Source organism: Psittacula echo (assembly GCF_963264785.1).
Source record: "Psittacula echo genome assembly, chromosome: 1".
Classification (NCBI taxonomy): Eukaryota; Metazoa; Chordata; class Aves; order Psittaciformes; family Psittacidae; genus Psittacula; species Psittacula echo.
In genome coordinates this window covers 129,412,541-129,426,995 of record NC_137735.1, presented here as the reverse complement: position 1 = coordinate 129,426,995, position 14,455 = coordinate 129,412,541, and the positions used below count along the sequence as shown (strand labels likewise).

The window sequence follows — 14,455 nt, the reverse complement described above, 5'->3', positions numbered from 1 at the left end:
GGTAAAAGTGGTTCAAGGAGAGGCTGGAATGGATAGTTTAATAGGTGCTGGTTTAGAAAGCAGTTATGAAAAAAGTATTGCCAAAAATAGAGAGGGAAAAGGAGGAATGGGGGGAGCCCGGGCATTGCTGCAACAGAGGGAAGAGTAGGAACATACTTGAAAAGCAAAGCGATTTATTCTGAACCAGATTTAAGGCAATGGTTTCACAAGTCATTACTTAGAAGCCTGTGACCTTCTGCATTTAGTGGAAGCCTCTTCGAGCTGCTACCAGTGAGTAGCATGTCTGCCCTGTTAAGACACAGCAAACTCATAGAGCCTGTCTACAGCATTTGAGTTTATGTTCTGTAACAAATCTGGCAGTGATGCAGCAGCTGAATTGCTTTTTAGTTATGTCAAGTTATGTCAATGGATTGTGCTTGCATGCTTTTCAAATATAAACTCCTGGTAGCAATGTTACACCAGGTAAACTCACTCTCAGCAGGCCCAGCTGTAAGAACCACTGTCCTGGGCTACTTGCTGCTCACACTGGGGAAGCAACTACTGCGCTTGTGTCATCTCCTTCTCTCAACTATAGAAGCTGGTATCAAATTTGCCTGCTGGCTAGCTTCCAAAGAGAGTGAGATGGCTCTTTAAAGACTCCTTCATAAAAATAAAAAGTCTGTTCTCCTTTTAAAATTAAAAAATGATTTATAACAAGTTGAAAAGGGTTGCTTTTGACCTCTAAAAATGATAAAGATATTGCTTGGAACAATGACTGAGAACACTACAAGATGTTTCTTATAACACAATAACTGATCAGAGGAGGGAAGCTAGAAAGAAAATAAAAAACCCTCATGAATATGTATGAAGTCAGTAGAATCCTGCTTTGATATGAAATATTGGTGGTCTCTTTTCCCATTTCCAGTACCTATGGTAGATTTACATGGGTAATTTCTATCAATGCTAATGGGGATTATAATGTAAAACCCCTATGCCTCAATGGGAAAATAGACCCTTTGATTTTCCATCAGGAGCCTGTGTGCCTGCATACTTTCATTAGGAACATGTTATATTGCAACACGAAAGATGTACAGGTATTTACTGATATAACTTGTCTGAGTTTTCAAATGCAATTCAGCACTATGTGAAGTCTTCATTAAGAAGGAAACAGAAGCCCACCAGCCCTGTCTCCTGCTGTAGTCTTTCAGACAGCGTTTCCAAAAGCCCACTAAAATATTGGATTCTGATCAAGAGAGAGAACAGGCTTTATCCTGAGGATCTTATTAGTCTAAACCAACTGAAAAAGCACTAGAAAGGCTGTTCTTACTATGTATTTGTCTTCTATTAATAAAACTCTTTTAATTTCCTAGGACCCCATTTCTGGGGTGCCTGTTTGTCTTACTGACAGGTACAGGGTTATGCTGATGCTGTTAAATTCCAGGTACCTTGAACCTCATCTATCTAAAAGTCTACCTTTAGCACCCTTAACCTCTACCTTAAAGTCTACCCTACCTTTAACCCTTAAAGTCTGCCTTACCCTTTAGGGTAAAGGGTGTTGGTGGAGCCAAGTTGAGGCATTCTGAGTAATCTGCTGCAAAGCTAAAGATAACATATATTTTTTTTTCTTCTGTACCTGTAACAATGGGCTGAACACTTTATGGACCATTGAAAAGATAAAATCCCATCCATGCCCCAAGGAACTTACAGTGAATAGACAGTGCACAAAGGAAGGGTGAGATCAAAAGAGGCAGAGTCCTGCTGAGTCAGTAACCTCTTTTTGTTTTAATTTGAGACTCAGCCTGTTTTCCAGATCACTTTTTACTTTGAAAAAGTTGTTTTATTTACAGGTGAAAAGCTGCAAATGGAACTATTGTATTCATATTTGCTAGACTTGCAGAGATTCTTAAACTACTCTGCTTATCTTAGTGCAGTATTAACAGGTTTTGTCCATGAGTGCTATTTTAAAATACCAAAATGTGTAATTGTAGTAGTGTAGACAGTCTAAATCTGTCAGGAAAGCAGGAGGCACCCAGAAGATGCCAACAGTCTTTAAGTAATGCATCAGTTTGGCCTCACAAATAGCTTACTTTTGGGAGAACGATCACCAGTTTGCTCAAGTCTGATAGATGTTGCTTCAAAGCTGAAGGACTGAATGGAAAGAGATAGAAAACGTGTGCCTGGGAAGAGAGATTTGAGGATGGAGGAAAGACACGCTGGAAGAACTAGGAAAGAGTCAGAGCAATTTAGCAGTGGCCATATTTCATCCATTTCAAATGGGGTTTGAAGTCAGGGGATCTGTGTGGGTGTGACATCAGAAAGAACACAGACCAGACCTAAAAAGGTATTAATAAACTGGTTTGGCTTCAGAGGAAAGCAAATGAAAAATGGGAGGATTTATGAACGAAGATTAAATGAGTTGGCTGGTATTAAATTTAGCTAGGTAATGATTAAAGGGTACCTGATAAGTGTCAGGCTATGGGAAAAAAAGGGAAATACACTCTGAAGTCCACCACATGAGATGCCAAGCAAGATGATTTTTGTTAGATTCATTTGTACCTATCTTCATAAAATGATCATCCCTCCTCTTGCATGCTTTGATGAGCAATAAAACAGCCATCAATTTAAATGACTGTAAGCACATTTTGAAATGAAGGGGGGTGCATCCCAACTGGCCTCAGACTCAAGCAGATACTGCTAGGTGTTCTGTTGAATATTGAATGTTTTATTTGCAGCAGTAAAGCTAAGGATATAACTATTTTAAGCTAACATGCAGCATACAACTATTCAGGTAAAGCTTGAAATCTCCCAGCTGTTACAGCCTGTCCTAATTTGGGACCTACAATGCAAAGCTTCTGGAAAGCAAGGCAGTAATAAAAGCATTGCTAAGAGCTAGAACTAGAAGTATGTAAATTCAGATAAACACTGTAAGAATTACTGGAAAGGAAGAACCTGTTGAATCTATTCATTTTCAAAGGGAAACTATGGAAAGCCCATCTTGTAGGTCACAGTGCTGGAAAATGTGACATAGAAAATAATCCCAGCCTAGGAAGGAGAAGAGCAGATTTGAAAGGTTTTCTTGCTGTGGTTCTTTTCCATCCTGTTTGTTTTGAGAGGGTGTTGTTTGGGGGTTTTGTGGGGATTTTTCCCTTGGAATAGGGTGTTTCATTTTCATTCTCAATTCTTCACATGATAAAGTATCACATGTAACATTCAAGCAGTTTAAAATTCTTAGGCCCTCATTTAATGTACAGCGTAAACCTTTATTATGCCGTCTGTCTTCATTCTTTGTAAGGCTGTTCCGGGAGATAGCTTTTTTGTGTGTGTGTAATAAAGTGAGTATGCTTATAATGAGGTTTGGTGCTACTGTTATTCAAGATGAACTCGCCTGACAATAAAGAGCCCTGCTGTGGAGAGTGCATTGTATTCATGCTCAGTCTTCTTCAGCCCATGTAACATTGCATTCCCTACTTTATATAATTGCACATATTAGTAATTGGATAAAAACTAATGGTCCCTTCCTCTTAAAAGGGACCATGTTGAAAATCATGTGCTTCTTGCTTTGATCTAATTTCATGATCTGATGTATTGATAATAGTTTCAAACACCTGCTCATAATCATTGTTTGGGTGGTTTTGGGGGGTTACATCCTCTCTACCCCGTTTCTTTCCACTTTCTTTCAGGAGAAATCCCAATGATGAATTCATCAATTGGACCAAATTGCTGTACATGTAATTGCCAGTCAACCCTGCAGGCTATCCTCCAGGAGCTCAAGACCATGCGAAAATTGATTCAGATTCAAGCAGGTACAATGGCCGGTCCCAGATGTGCCTATCCATGACAAGCATGTCAAATGAAGATGACCCTGCTCATTGCAAGGGGCTTGGACCAGATGATCTTTGGAGGTCCCTTCCAGCCCAAACTGTTCTATGATTCCATGATCTTCTTGTTAGGAGGAATGATCTAGTAAGACAGAACTTTATGTGGAGACTCAGGAAAACCTGAGCTGTTTCCTGCTCTCTTGACACATTGTTCAAAGCCAAATTTTCACAAGCTTCTTGGAAATGTCATTTTTACTTGACTCAGGTCCTTACCTGTAAAGCGGGATATTACCTGTAGGAATCTTTTAAGGCTAAAATAAATAAATAAATGTGATGTGATTTATTCCTAATGAGAATAAATTTATTCCTAATGGGAACCAAGTGGGTATCTCAATATGCTACAGTTATCGCCAGTTTGTTCTCAGGGTGTATTTGTACGGGGGTGCAAAATGCTACTTTACCTGTTAGCTGCTTACCAGTTCATTAATCTTAAGGGTAAGGAAAGAAACTTGGAAGGCCACTTAAAAGTTATTGTATAACACTTCAAAGATCTTTCAAGTTACAGCTCCGTGGTAGCCTCAACTGAGCTAGCTGCTGCATGTTACGGCCTCCACCCTTCTTCAGGCTGGTTTACCAGTTCCTTCTACTGGCTGAACCAGCAATAATGTGTTCATTGGGAAAAACTATTGAGTCCAAGTTTTCTGCTAGGTTAGGAGCTGAAACAGAACAGCACAGAGAACTAGAGACAACAAGATAACAAGAGTATGGCAGCTAAGAGTTAGGTAGGTCATCACAGGCTTCCTAAACATTAGTGTTAATGCTGATGAGAAGTTGGAGACATTGGAGATTTCCAATGTGAGTGATGGGGAGTGGAGCCATGGAGGTTTTTCTCTTAGAGTGCTGGATAAGACCTCTAAGAAAAGGGAGTGTTGAGTAATTAACTGCAGATGGGTGGAGTGAAGGGCTGACTAAACTCCTTGTCTACATGGTCTATAGTGTTTCAGTGAGTGACAGGAAGGATCAGACAGGTTTTGTAATATCAATTGACATGCGTAAAAATGCTTTTCTAAAAGTCACTGATTTGCAAAGAAGCACATGTTTTGCAATCTTTGCTGGGACAAGGAATTCTTTACACAGTTGCCCTGATTTCATTGAAATTATGTGCATGATTAAAAATAGCTTAGGGGTGAGAGGTACAAAACTGGGGGTTATGCCAGAAAAGCTGGCTCCTCAATAGCGGGAACATTTCTTATTTATTATGTAGCTAGAGTGTAAATACCTTGTTAATTAGTGGATCTCTTGATTCGTATTTTCTGGTAGGCATGAAATGATGGTTTTGTAGAAAGAAAAACACTGTTTGGCGCATGTGTTGCTAAAGGAAAAAAACCCTAAAATGCAAACATGTAAGTGAAAGTGTAAGCACTTATTTTAGTATTCAAACACCCTTCTGTCTAAATGATAAACTACAAATTACAGTCTTGTAAATCCTTGCCAGAAACAAAATATCCCAGAAATCTTTTAATAAACAGTATTCCAAGGGTTGGGTTTCTCCTCAAGCTTTATAGATGAGGATTATTTGTAGTTCACTCCTAGCTTGAGTGAGTTTGATTAGTAAGTGTAGGACTTTGGCCATTTTTGTTTTGACCTCCATCTTCCTGATTCATCCACATATATAATTGCATCTGTGGAGCATTCTGCTGGTGGACTTGTTTGCGTTGGTACTGGTTTAGGATTGGTGCCTTCATTTGTACAAATGATTGTGGAAAATGCAAGATACTGATAAATATAAAGTCTGGTCTCTTAGATTGCAGAGGTAGCACATAACCTGTAAGTTTCTGTGTCTGAATGAAACAAACTGATGCAACTTTGGATTACTTTTTTCCCTAGAAATTAAACTATTTAATAGTGTTTTCACTTGTTCTTGACATAATGGTACTTGAAATGTTCTCGCTGAGCTAATTAACTTGGTAACTGCATTTGGAAAAAATAACTGTAATTGCATTAGCACTTGTATTACCTGACGTTATCAGGAAAAGATGCTCAAAGACAGTGAGATTCTCAGTCATTCAAGAAGGTACACAAATTAATCATTGCTCAAGTCCTTTGTGTCACCAACCCTAGGTTGGTCACTAGGAAAAAGAACTATGTATTCCTAGTTTTTCTAATGCGCTATTCATCAGTGTGTCTTGGAAAACCTCACAGTGGAGCTCAGTGTCATTTTCCCCATTGTACAGATTGGAAAATTATGATAAAATGTAACTGTTTCACATGCACAAACAGCCCTGAAAACCATACCACATATCCAGAGGATAAGTTCAGTATGTCAGTAGTTTAATGATGTGCCTGTGTGGTTGTACGTGTGCTTCTGCCTATAAGTTTAATTCATTGCTTTCTTTCATTCAGTTGGGACTCAAAACAGACAGCAGCCTCCTGCTCCTCTGATTTGTGCACAGAAGTCAACAATATCAAGAAAGAGAAATAAAAAGAAAAAACTGCCCCTCAAAACTGTTGAACCAATTACCATGAATAAGAAACCCAACCCTGCAGAGAACGAAAAGAAACTATCAGCAAACTCGGAACGATCGAGTCTACAAGCAATTGAAACCCCTTTAAAACCAGAAACCCCTGTTTCAGGATTTGGGATTATCCTTGAATCAGCTTCCTCAGATGTAAGTTAATGTTTTAATAAGTGGGATCACAGGATTTTAAAACTCATTCAGGAGAATGAGTACTCAAGGCAGGTTGATGTGTGTTCCTGCTTTTTGTTAAACAAGCAAATCTTGGGTAGGGTTAGACAGTAGGATTTGACTTGAGGAGTGCTGATTACAAAGGTTTAGGGTTTTTTTTCATCTTTCATGAATGTGTAGTTCTCCCTTGAGGTCAAGGCTGCCTGTTGTTTGAGCATGCAGTGGAAACTTGTTCTTCATGCCTCTTAATGCCAAGAGCCACCATGAGATCAGGAGCTGTGAAAAGTGCTTTGTGTATAAACCGTTCACAACCCTGTCATTTGCTGATGAGTGCATGTAGTCTACATGTATGCCTTTATCCTGCCAAGGTGTATTTATGTGCTGTGTCTCATGCCTGGCTGGTCCCACTGACTTCAGGGGATTCCTCACCTCTATAAAGTTCATACTTCAGTCTTTGCTCAATACATTATTTGGTCTCTATCGCTGTGGATGCTGGATGAGGGCCTTGACTTTGTTGGTGATGTCATTGTGATTAAAGGATCCAACATTTGCCCCTCTAAAAAAATATGTACCTTTTACATGTAAAATTGCAATAATCATATTCTCTTGGTTCATATAATACATACACATTGATAGAAATTTCATGTATCTGGTGGCTGATTGGCTTTGTTTAATGGCCGAAGAGATGCCATCTGAACCAGTTCACTGATTGAGTAAGCTGATCATTAATTTCTCTAATATATTTTTAATTTTGAACAGGCAGTTTCCAATTTCCCAAGTACAATGAGCTAGAAAAATATAACTAAATTCATTATCAATAAGCGTAAATGAAAACAATGCAGCAGATAATATTCTACCTTTCTGGAAAAGGGAACTAATAATGAAAAAGAGCAGTCATGCTAATTCAGTTATACAGATGCAAGCCACACCACTAATTAGATTGCAGTCTCATGCCATAGAGTCTGTGTAGTGATACTGAGTAACTACTTTGAGGCTTTTTCAGAGTTTTTCCTTTTGTAGTATCATGCTTAATAATGTTTGAGGGAATGGTTTGGGGAGGGACTGGTAATTTATCTCCAGTACACAATTTGTGTTTATAATTTTTCCTTGCTTGTGGCACTCTTTTCAGCTTGAAACATGGGTTTGAAAAGAGTTTTGTGCTTGCAATGGAATGTAATTTGGCTTTATGAATGTGTTCTATCACTGGACACAATTCTTTGAAGGTGCCAATTTGACCTAAGGAAAAAAAAAAGAAGAAAAAACACGTGGCTCATAAATCAGGTCCTCATCTGCCCTCCCATGCTTTGGCTCCTGCTTGCCACAGTAGTTGTTTGACTGAATTTACAGAGCCTGAAGCCTGAGACAAACAAATTGATTTTGTTTCATCTTTGGAAAGAAAACAGTTGAGTTCTGAAAATAGATATATTTAACAGTGAAAATAAAATGTGACCTTAAACATTGAGAGAAGGCTGAAGAAAGTCACTTCTTCTTTCACAATGAATGGCAGTATTATCTTTTCCTATTTATTCAGAGGCATCTCTACTGTGCTCACGAACAGTATGCCTGAAAAAAAAATGAAAGACATTTTACACAGCACCATAACTAAATGTTCCCTTGAGAATATTGCACGGGTTGTCTCTAGTGTGTGCTGTGTCATATGCCAGCACTGCCACTGCTGTTGTTTTGAAAACATTTATTGAACTTTAAGAAAAATCTCTGTTTAATGGGTATAAAATTGAGGCTACCGAAACCAACGCAACCAGTTTGGATGCTGAGATGAAGTACTGCTACTTACAGAGGTGTAAAAAGTCTTTGTGAGATCAACTCTTGATCTGGGCCATGAATCATAGAACCTGCTTTTTAGATGTAATGATCTGTTACTCTTACTTAAACTTTCTTGTGTTTGTTTTACTGTTACAGTATTTCACTTATAACCTAGTCGTTTCTAATCTAGGTAGTACAACCTACTAAAACATCTAGGATTAAATCTAATTCAGTGCCTGTTAATTTTAGCACAGCAAAAGCCTTTGGCATTCAGGTCTTATTTATTTTATTATACATGAATAGTTCACCCACCAGTTCCTTGTGCTGTGATCATTATCTGCTAACAAATGCTTTTTCTTTTGAGAAATTGCATTCAAAGTGATCATAAAGTTCAATTAGGTCTTTGATTGAAAAAACAGTTTACTACTGAAGGAAAGCACGAATAAATCAGTGTTTTGCCTTCAAATTATTTCACTGATATATAAATTGATTCCTATATTAAGAACAAAATAGTCAAAGCTGAAATAATGTTGACTCCTCCGTGCTGGCTCACTGGTAAGGTTTGAAGCGTATTTTACAGTTGTATTAGTGGGGGGTTACACCTCTTCAAAGCATAACACAGGTCTCCTAAGGTGAGCTCAGGGAGGAAGGAAACGTCCCATGGAGCATAACAGCAAAATATCAATAAGATCATGAGAGCAGGGCCTCGTGATCCTCCTGGCTTTGCGGTTTTAAGCAGGAGGTGTCAGAAAAGTTACCACAGTGGTAATTGGCTTGTAGTGGTTGTATCAGCACCAGTGCGGCAGCAGGGCCAGGGTAGTGACTGTGCCCCTGCACTGGGCACTGGTGAGGCTGCACCTCAAATCATGTGTTCGTTTCTGAGCTCCTCACTGCAAGAGAGACATTGAGGTGTTGGAGCAGGGCAGAGAAGGGCAACGGAGCTGGTGCAGGGCCTGGAGCACAAATGTGATGGGGAACGGCTGAGGGACCTGGGGGGTTCAGTCTGGAGAAGAGAAGGCTCAGGGGGGACCTTATCGCTCCCTACAACTGCCTGACAGGAGGATGGGGCGAGGTGGGTTCCATCTCTTCTCCTAAGTAACAAGTGTTAGGACAAAGGAAATGGTCTCAAGTTGTGCAAGGGGAGGTTTAGATTGGAGATGAGGAAGAATTTCTTCACCGCAAGGGAAATCAGGCATTGGAACAACCTGCCCAGGGCAGTGGTGGAGTCACCATCCCTGGAGGTGTTTAAAAGACATGTAGATGTGGTGCTCAGGGACATGGACTTTGCAATGTTGCGTTAATGGTTGGACTTAAAGGTCTTTTCAACCTAAACAATTCTATGATTCTGTGTTTCTGTGACTAGTGAAGGTGGTTTTTCTGCCCGAGGCATCTTGTACAATCGAGGTTATCTTAGATTGCTATCATGAGACCCAAGACCCAAATAGCGGAATAGGACAGGATACCTTCATCACCATGGCAACTGCATTCTTTGTTTTGATTACTATGAAGTAGAATCTTTCCCGAGTTGTAAACTTGGCCCATGTTTTTTACTTCTGAAAATCGTTCCTGTCACCAGAAACTTCAGAAGTAACATGTTAAAAACCCACCTACATCAGAAGACTGTCAAATGTCAGATAGAGTAACTCTGACTGTTTTGCTGGATCCAGCATTTTGAATGTTCTCAACTAGAACAAGCTGAGAAATATGCTTTTTAGATTTTAATTGCTATCTGAATATTTAAAAATCCTTCATCCTGGTTTCCCAAAGCATTGTAATCTCCAGTTTTATTGCAAAATGCACATGCATATCATAGCCAGTCATAGAACATGCTTTGAAAATATGCTGCTTGCTGTAACTCTCTTGATAGTGGGTTTTAAACATCCATGGGAAAAGAGTTACACAGCCAAATCCTCCAGAGATTGGCAGCCCTTTCTTCTGTCTAGACTCAAGACATTTGCTGGTGATTGGATGGAAGATGGCATTTGCTCTTGCTCTGTAAACAGCTTTGACAACACACCACCACTGATGGATATATTTTCATGAAGGGGAAAAAAAGAGCAAGTTATTAGGAGCAAGCTTATTTCTTCACATCATGACCACTGTTATCCTCTTCCCCCCAACTTCCACATAATACCTTAAAAAGTATAGTTTATTCATGATATATCTCCATTCTAGATACATAATTATGTCACACAGACATCTTGTGTAGTCACAGAAGAAAATACTGCAAATATTGATTGTATAATTTCTGGTATGTACAGAGAGGGGCAGCAAAAAGACTCTTAATAAGGGGACTTCATTGAAGGACTTCATCTGCTTTGGCCCACAGTACACTTGACTCTTGTGAAATACAGGATGGTTTTGTTTCCTCTTCATCCCTTCCATCTCATTTTCTAGCGGTTGTGTAAATCCCTGTGATTTCCCACTGTGCTGAAATAAGCTGTCTACCTAACATCATTCTTTTCTAAGGTTGCATTTTGGGAATGTGGAAAGGAGGGAAACATGGATGATCAGTAGGTGCTGACTCCAGAAGCAACCTCAAACTTATCGTCTACTCCTATGGGCTGTATCTGTGCTGGAAGCCCATGTGGAACAGCCAGTAGCCCTGCATTTGTACTTCTTGGAAGTGCCTGGCTGCCCCACAGCCCACTTGTTCCCATCATTTGGCAGTGAAACAAGTCCATACAATGGTTAGATAAATATCCAAAAATCATTGCATAGGAATATTGCTCTGGGATGATCGTCTGGTTTGTCATTATTATCCAATATTGAAAGGTATCTCTGTTCTTTTTGTTAGCTGCACACTTAGAAATAATGTCAGTAATTGTCACCTATTACAGTGGCTAGACATGAGTATGATTATTTGATTTGCCTTTTAAGGTGCTTATTCACTGATGGGGTTTGATTTCAATGAAGTAGGCTGCTGTGGTACTGAATAGTTGGCAAAAGCTTCAGGGTTTGATTAAGTGATTGTGAAGTCTCACCAGTGCATGATTGAAGTAAAATAACGTCTTTGAATGCTCCTTTAATTAAAACATTTGTATTCTTTTGGTAGCCAGAAGTGCAACTTGCAGAAGGCTTTGACGTCTTCATGCCGAAATCTCAGCTGGACTCTATATTATCAAACTATACTCGCTCAGGAAGTCTGCTCTTTAGGAAGCTGGTCTGTGCATTTTTTGATGACAAGACTTTGGCTAACTCTTTACCAAACGGCAAAAGGAAAAGAGGGCTCAATGACAACCGGAAAGGACTAGACCAAAATATTGTGGGTGCAATAAAAGGTATGGGTTTTGCTTTCTTTCATGTGTGGAATTAGAAAATATTCTCAGCTACAGAGAGTGTAAGGGGATTAGAATTTCTGACGTGTGTTAAGTCTATTAAAATATGCAGTCTTATTTTTATTCCCTTTCATTCACTTGTTAAAAATAGCTTCTACGGGGAGAGCTTGTGTTAATTTTAAGCCAGTGATCCCAGTTTGTGAGGTCAGGCTCTAAGGCTGGAAACTCAATGTTCCTATAAGGTAATTATTTTTCTTTTCCGCATAGCAGAGATGCAAAGAACTCTTGAAAGCATAATGACAGTGTAACTGATCATCTTCAGCCAAAACTCTGAGCATTGCACTGCATCTGATTGTGTCTGCTCTGTAAATAGTTGAGCTGTTGATGGCTGGATTGGGGAGAGATGGAGGAAAATGACACTGGGACTGAGATGAGTTTGATGCTTATAAGAATGGCAGTGGTCCTTCTCTTGTAGAAGCAGATTTCCTAAGTCAGCGTGAGGACCCTGTGCCGAGTGGGGTTCTTAGCAGTCAGTGTTTCTCACTTCCAGAAGAGCACATGTACCTTCAAACTCTCCGATCATAACATACAAAGAACTAGTATTAGGCCAGAGGTTCTGAACTGGATTCTGTTGTTGAAATCTGAGATAGCAGGGAAAATACCCAAGTTATCAAAAGACAGGCTGTGACTTGTCCTGAGATACAGATTGCCAATTTAGGATTGCCTTAGCAATGAGAAGAGCTTCAGTAAGTTGATTGACAGCAAAAGGAGGCAGGGAACCTTTTGCAACCACCTCTGTGGCCCCCTTTCCCCATGCAAAAAGACATTGACATACTAGCTTGAGTCCAGTGGAGAGCCATCAAGACTTAAGGTATTGAAGCAGGTAAGTCATGAAGTACTTACTTATGTGGAGTGTGAGGAAAGGCTGAGGGAACTGGAAGAGAAGATGATTCAGGAGGAGCCTTACGGCTGTCCACAACTACCTAGAGAAGATGATAGATGGTGTAGAGAAGATGGAGTCAGACTCTTCTCAGAGGCACAAGAAGCATTGGACACATGGAAAATTTCCACATGGTGCAAGGAAAAGCTTTTTCAGCGTAAGGGTGGTTGAACAGGGCTGCAGGATCTCCATCCTTGGAAATATTCCAAGTCCAGAGCATCATGATCTAGTTGACCATGCTCTGAGCAGCAGGCTGGACATGGAGACCACCAGACAATCCTTTCAACTTGTGCAGTTGTGTGATAAAGTCTATATTGTGGCTGTGTCATAGTCCTAACACAGAGTTGCTGGCAGACTTTCTTACAGTTATCATTAGGTTTAAATCACGAACACTTTCTTATACTTTCCTTTCTCGAGCTCAATAATCTTCAGAAATCTGAATGTGAATTCCCTCTGTCTGTATCTCATTCTTCCTTAAAAGCTTTCATAAATAAGTTAAATGGAAGGAAAAGGAGTTCAAAATTACTTAGGAAAAAAACCCCAACAAACTCTAATTTGAGCATCACTGTGATAAAAGCAATGTTTTTCAGTAGATGCAGCAGCACTATTAAAACAGCATCATCACCCACTGCGGAGATCAGTGTTTCTCAGGAGCTAAGCTTGTAATGGAGCAAATTCTGAGGCTTGGTTTAACCTCTTCCCTTGAGTTTGGGAGAAGAAAGGGGGGAATTGTAGTTCCAACAGATAACTTTCATCTCTGATGGTACTACTAGGTACCACTGTAGTAACAGTGATCTTTATTGGTATTTACAGTATTGGCCAAGTGCTAGTGCCTGATTCCTGATAGAAGAGCCCATCCTTGCAATCTGTGATGGAATAAGATGCCAAGGGCTGACATCCTGTGGATCTCTCCTCAGCCTGGTTCCAATAGCTCCCTTCTTCCCTCCCAAGAGCTGGGCTATAGGACACTGTGGTTTCATTTATTCCAGTAAATAACTGAGCCAGTATGAAATCTCCACAAGAACAACATCATCTTGTTTGCATTATTATCTTTAGGACATTCCTCTACCACGTGCCCAGATATCCTTTGGTGGCACTTTAAGTCCTTTTCCATGACAGCGATACAAAAGGCTACATTCATGCCAAAACTTAGCAGAGAACTTAAAGGAGGGATCTGTTTGCTTGGAAATCACTCTTCCTGTCTGAAAACATTTTAACTGCTGTTCTTACAAGTAATTTAAGGCTCCTGCAACAGGATGATTAGCCAGAGAGAAATCCTCTTCTGACCTTGGAAATGCAGTGGCACTTGTTGAATCAGTTGCAGTGTTTCTCCCAGGCAGTCAGGTCCCCTTGTGAGTTGCATCAATCTTTCACTCGGAACTGGGGGGAAGAAAAAAGATGAAAAAAGAATATCGGAAGCTGTTATTTTTCCTTCATGTGGTTGACTGGAAATCCAGGCAGTGAAGTCCCTCCCTGCAGAGCTCAGTAAGCTGGGTTCAAATGTAAGCGTGATGTGGCCCTCAGGGGTCCATACTGAGACAAATACAATTTAGTATCTTCATCAGTGACACAGACAGTGGTTTCTAGTGCACCTTCAGCAAGTTTGCAGATGACACCAAGCTGAGTGGTGCAGTTGATTTGCTAGAAGGAAGGGATGCCATCCAGAGAGACCTCAACAGGCTTGAGGAGTGCACATAATATGAACCTGAAGTTCCACAGGCCAGCTGCAAGGTCGGGACATTCCCCAGTATCAATGCAGACAGGGGAATGAATGGGTTGAGAGCAACCTGCTCTAGTGGAAGGTGTCCCTGCCTGTGGCAGGGGGTTGGAACTGGGTGAGCTTTCAAAGTCCCTTCCAACCCAAACCAGTCTGGGATTCTATTATAGAGGGGTTGTTAGCTCAGGTGGACTAGAAGGCGGAGGTCCCACTTCTCCTGCCTCCTTCCTAGTGCATTCCCATTCCTTTTTGCCTACCTTGGTGTTTTCCTA

At 40.2% G+C, this 14,455-nt stretch overlaps 1 protein-coding gene across 3 annotated transcripts in view; it reads left to right on the top strand.

The window, feature by feature from the left end:
• Positions 1–14,455, top strand: part of BEND7 (BEN domain containing 7) — a 46,947-nt gene that overhangs the window by 16,403 nt on the left and 16,089 nt on the right. For all 3 annotated transcript variants that reach the window (XM_080634196.1, XM_080634195.1, XM_080634197.1), the window contains 3 exons: positions 3,660–3,782; positions 6,201–6,466; positions 11,304–11,529. In XM_080634196.1, coding sequence (XP_080490322.1) covers positions 3,660–3,782; positions 6,201–6,466; positions 11,304–11,529 — 615 coding nt within the window. The remainder of the gene's footprint in view (positions 1–3,659; positions 3,783–6,200; positions 6,467–11,303; positions 11,530–14,455) is intronic.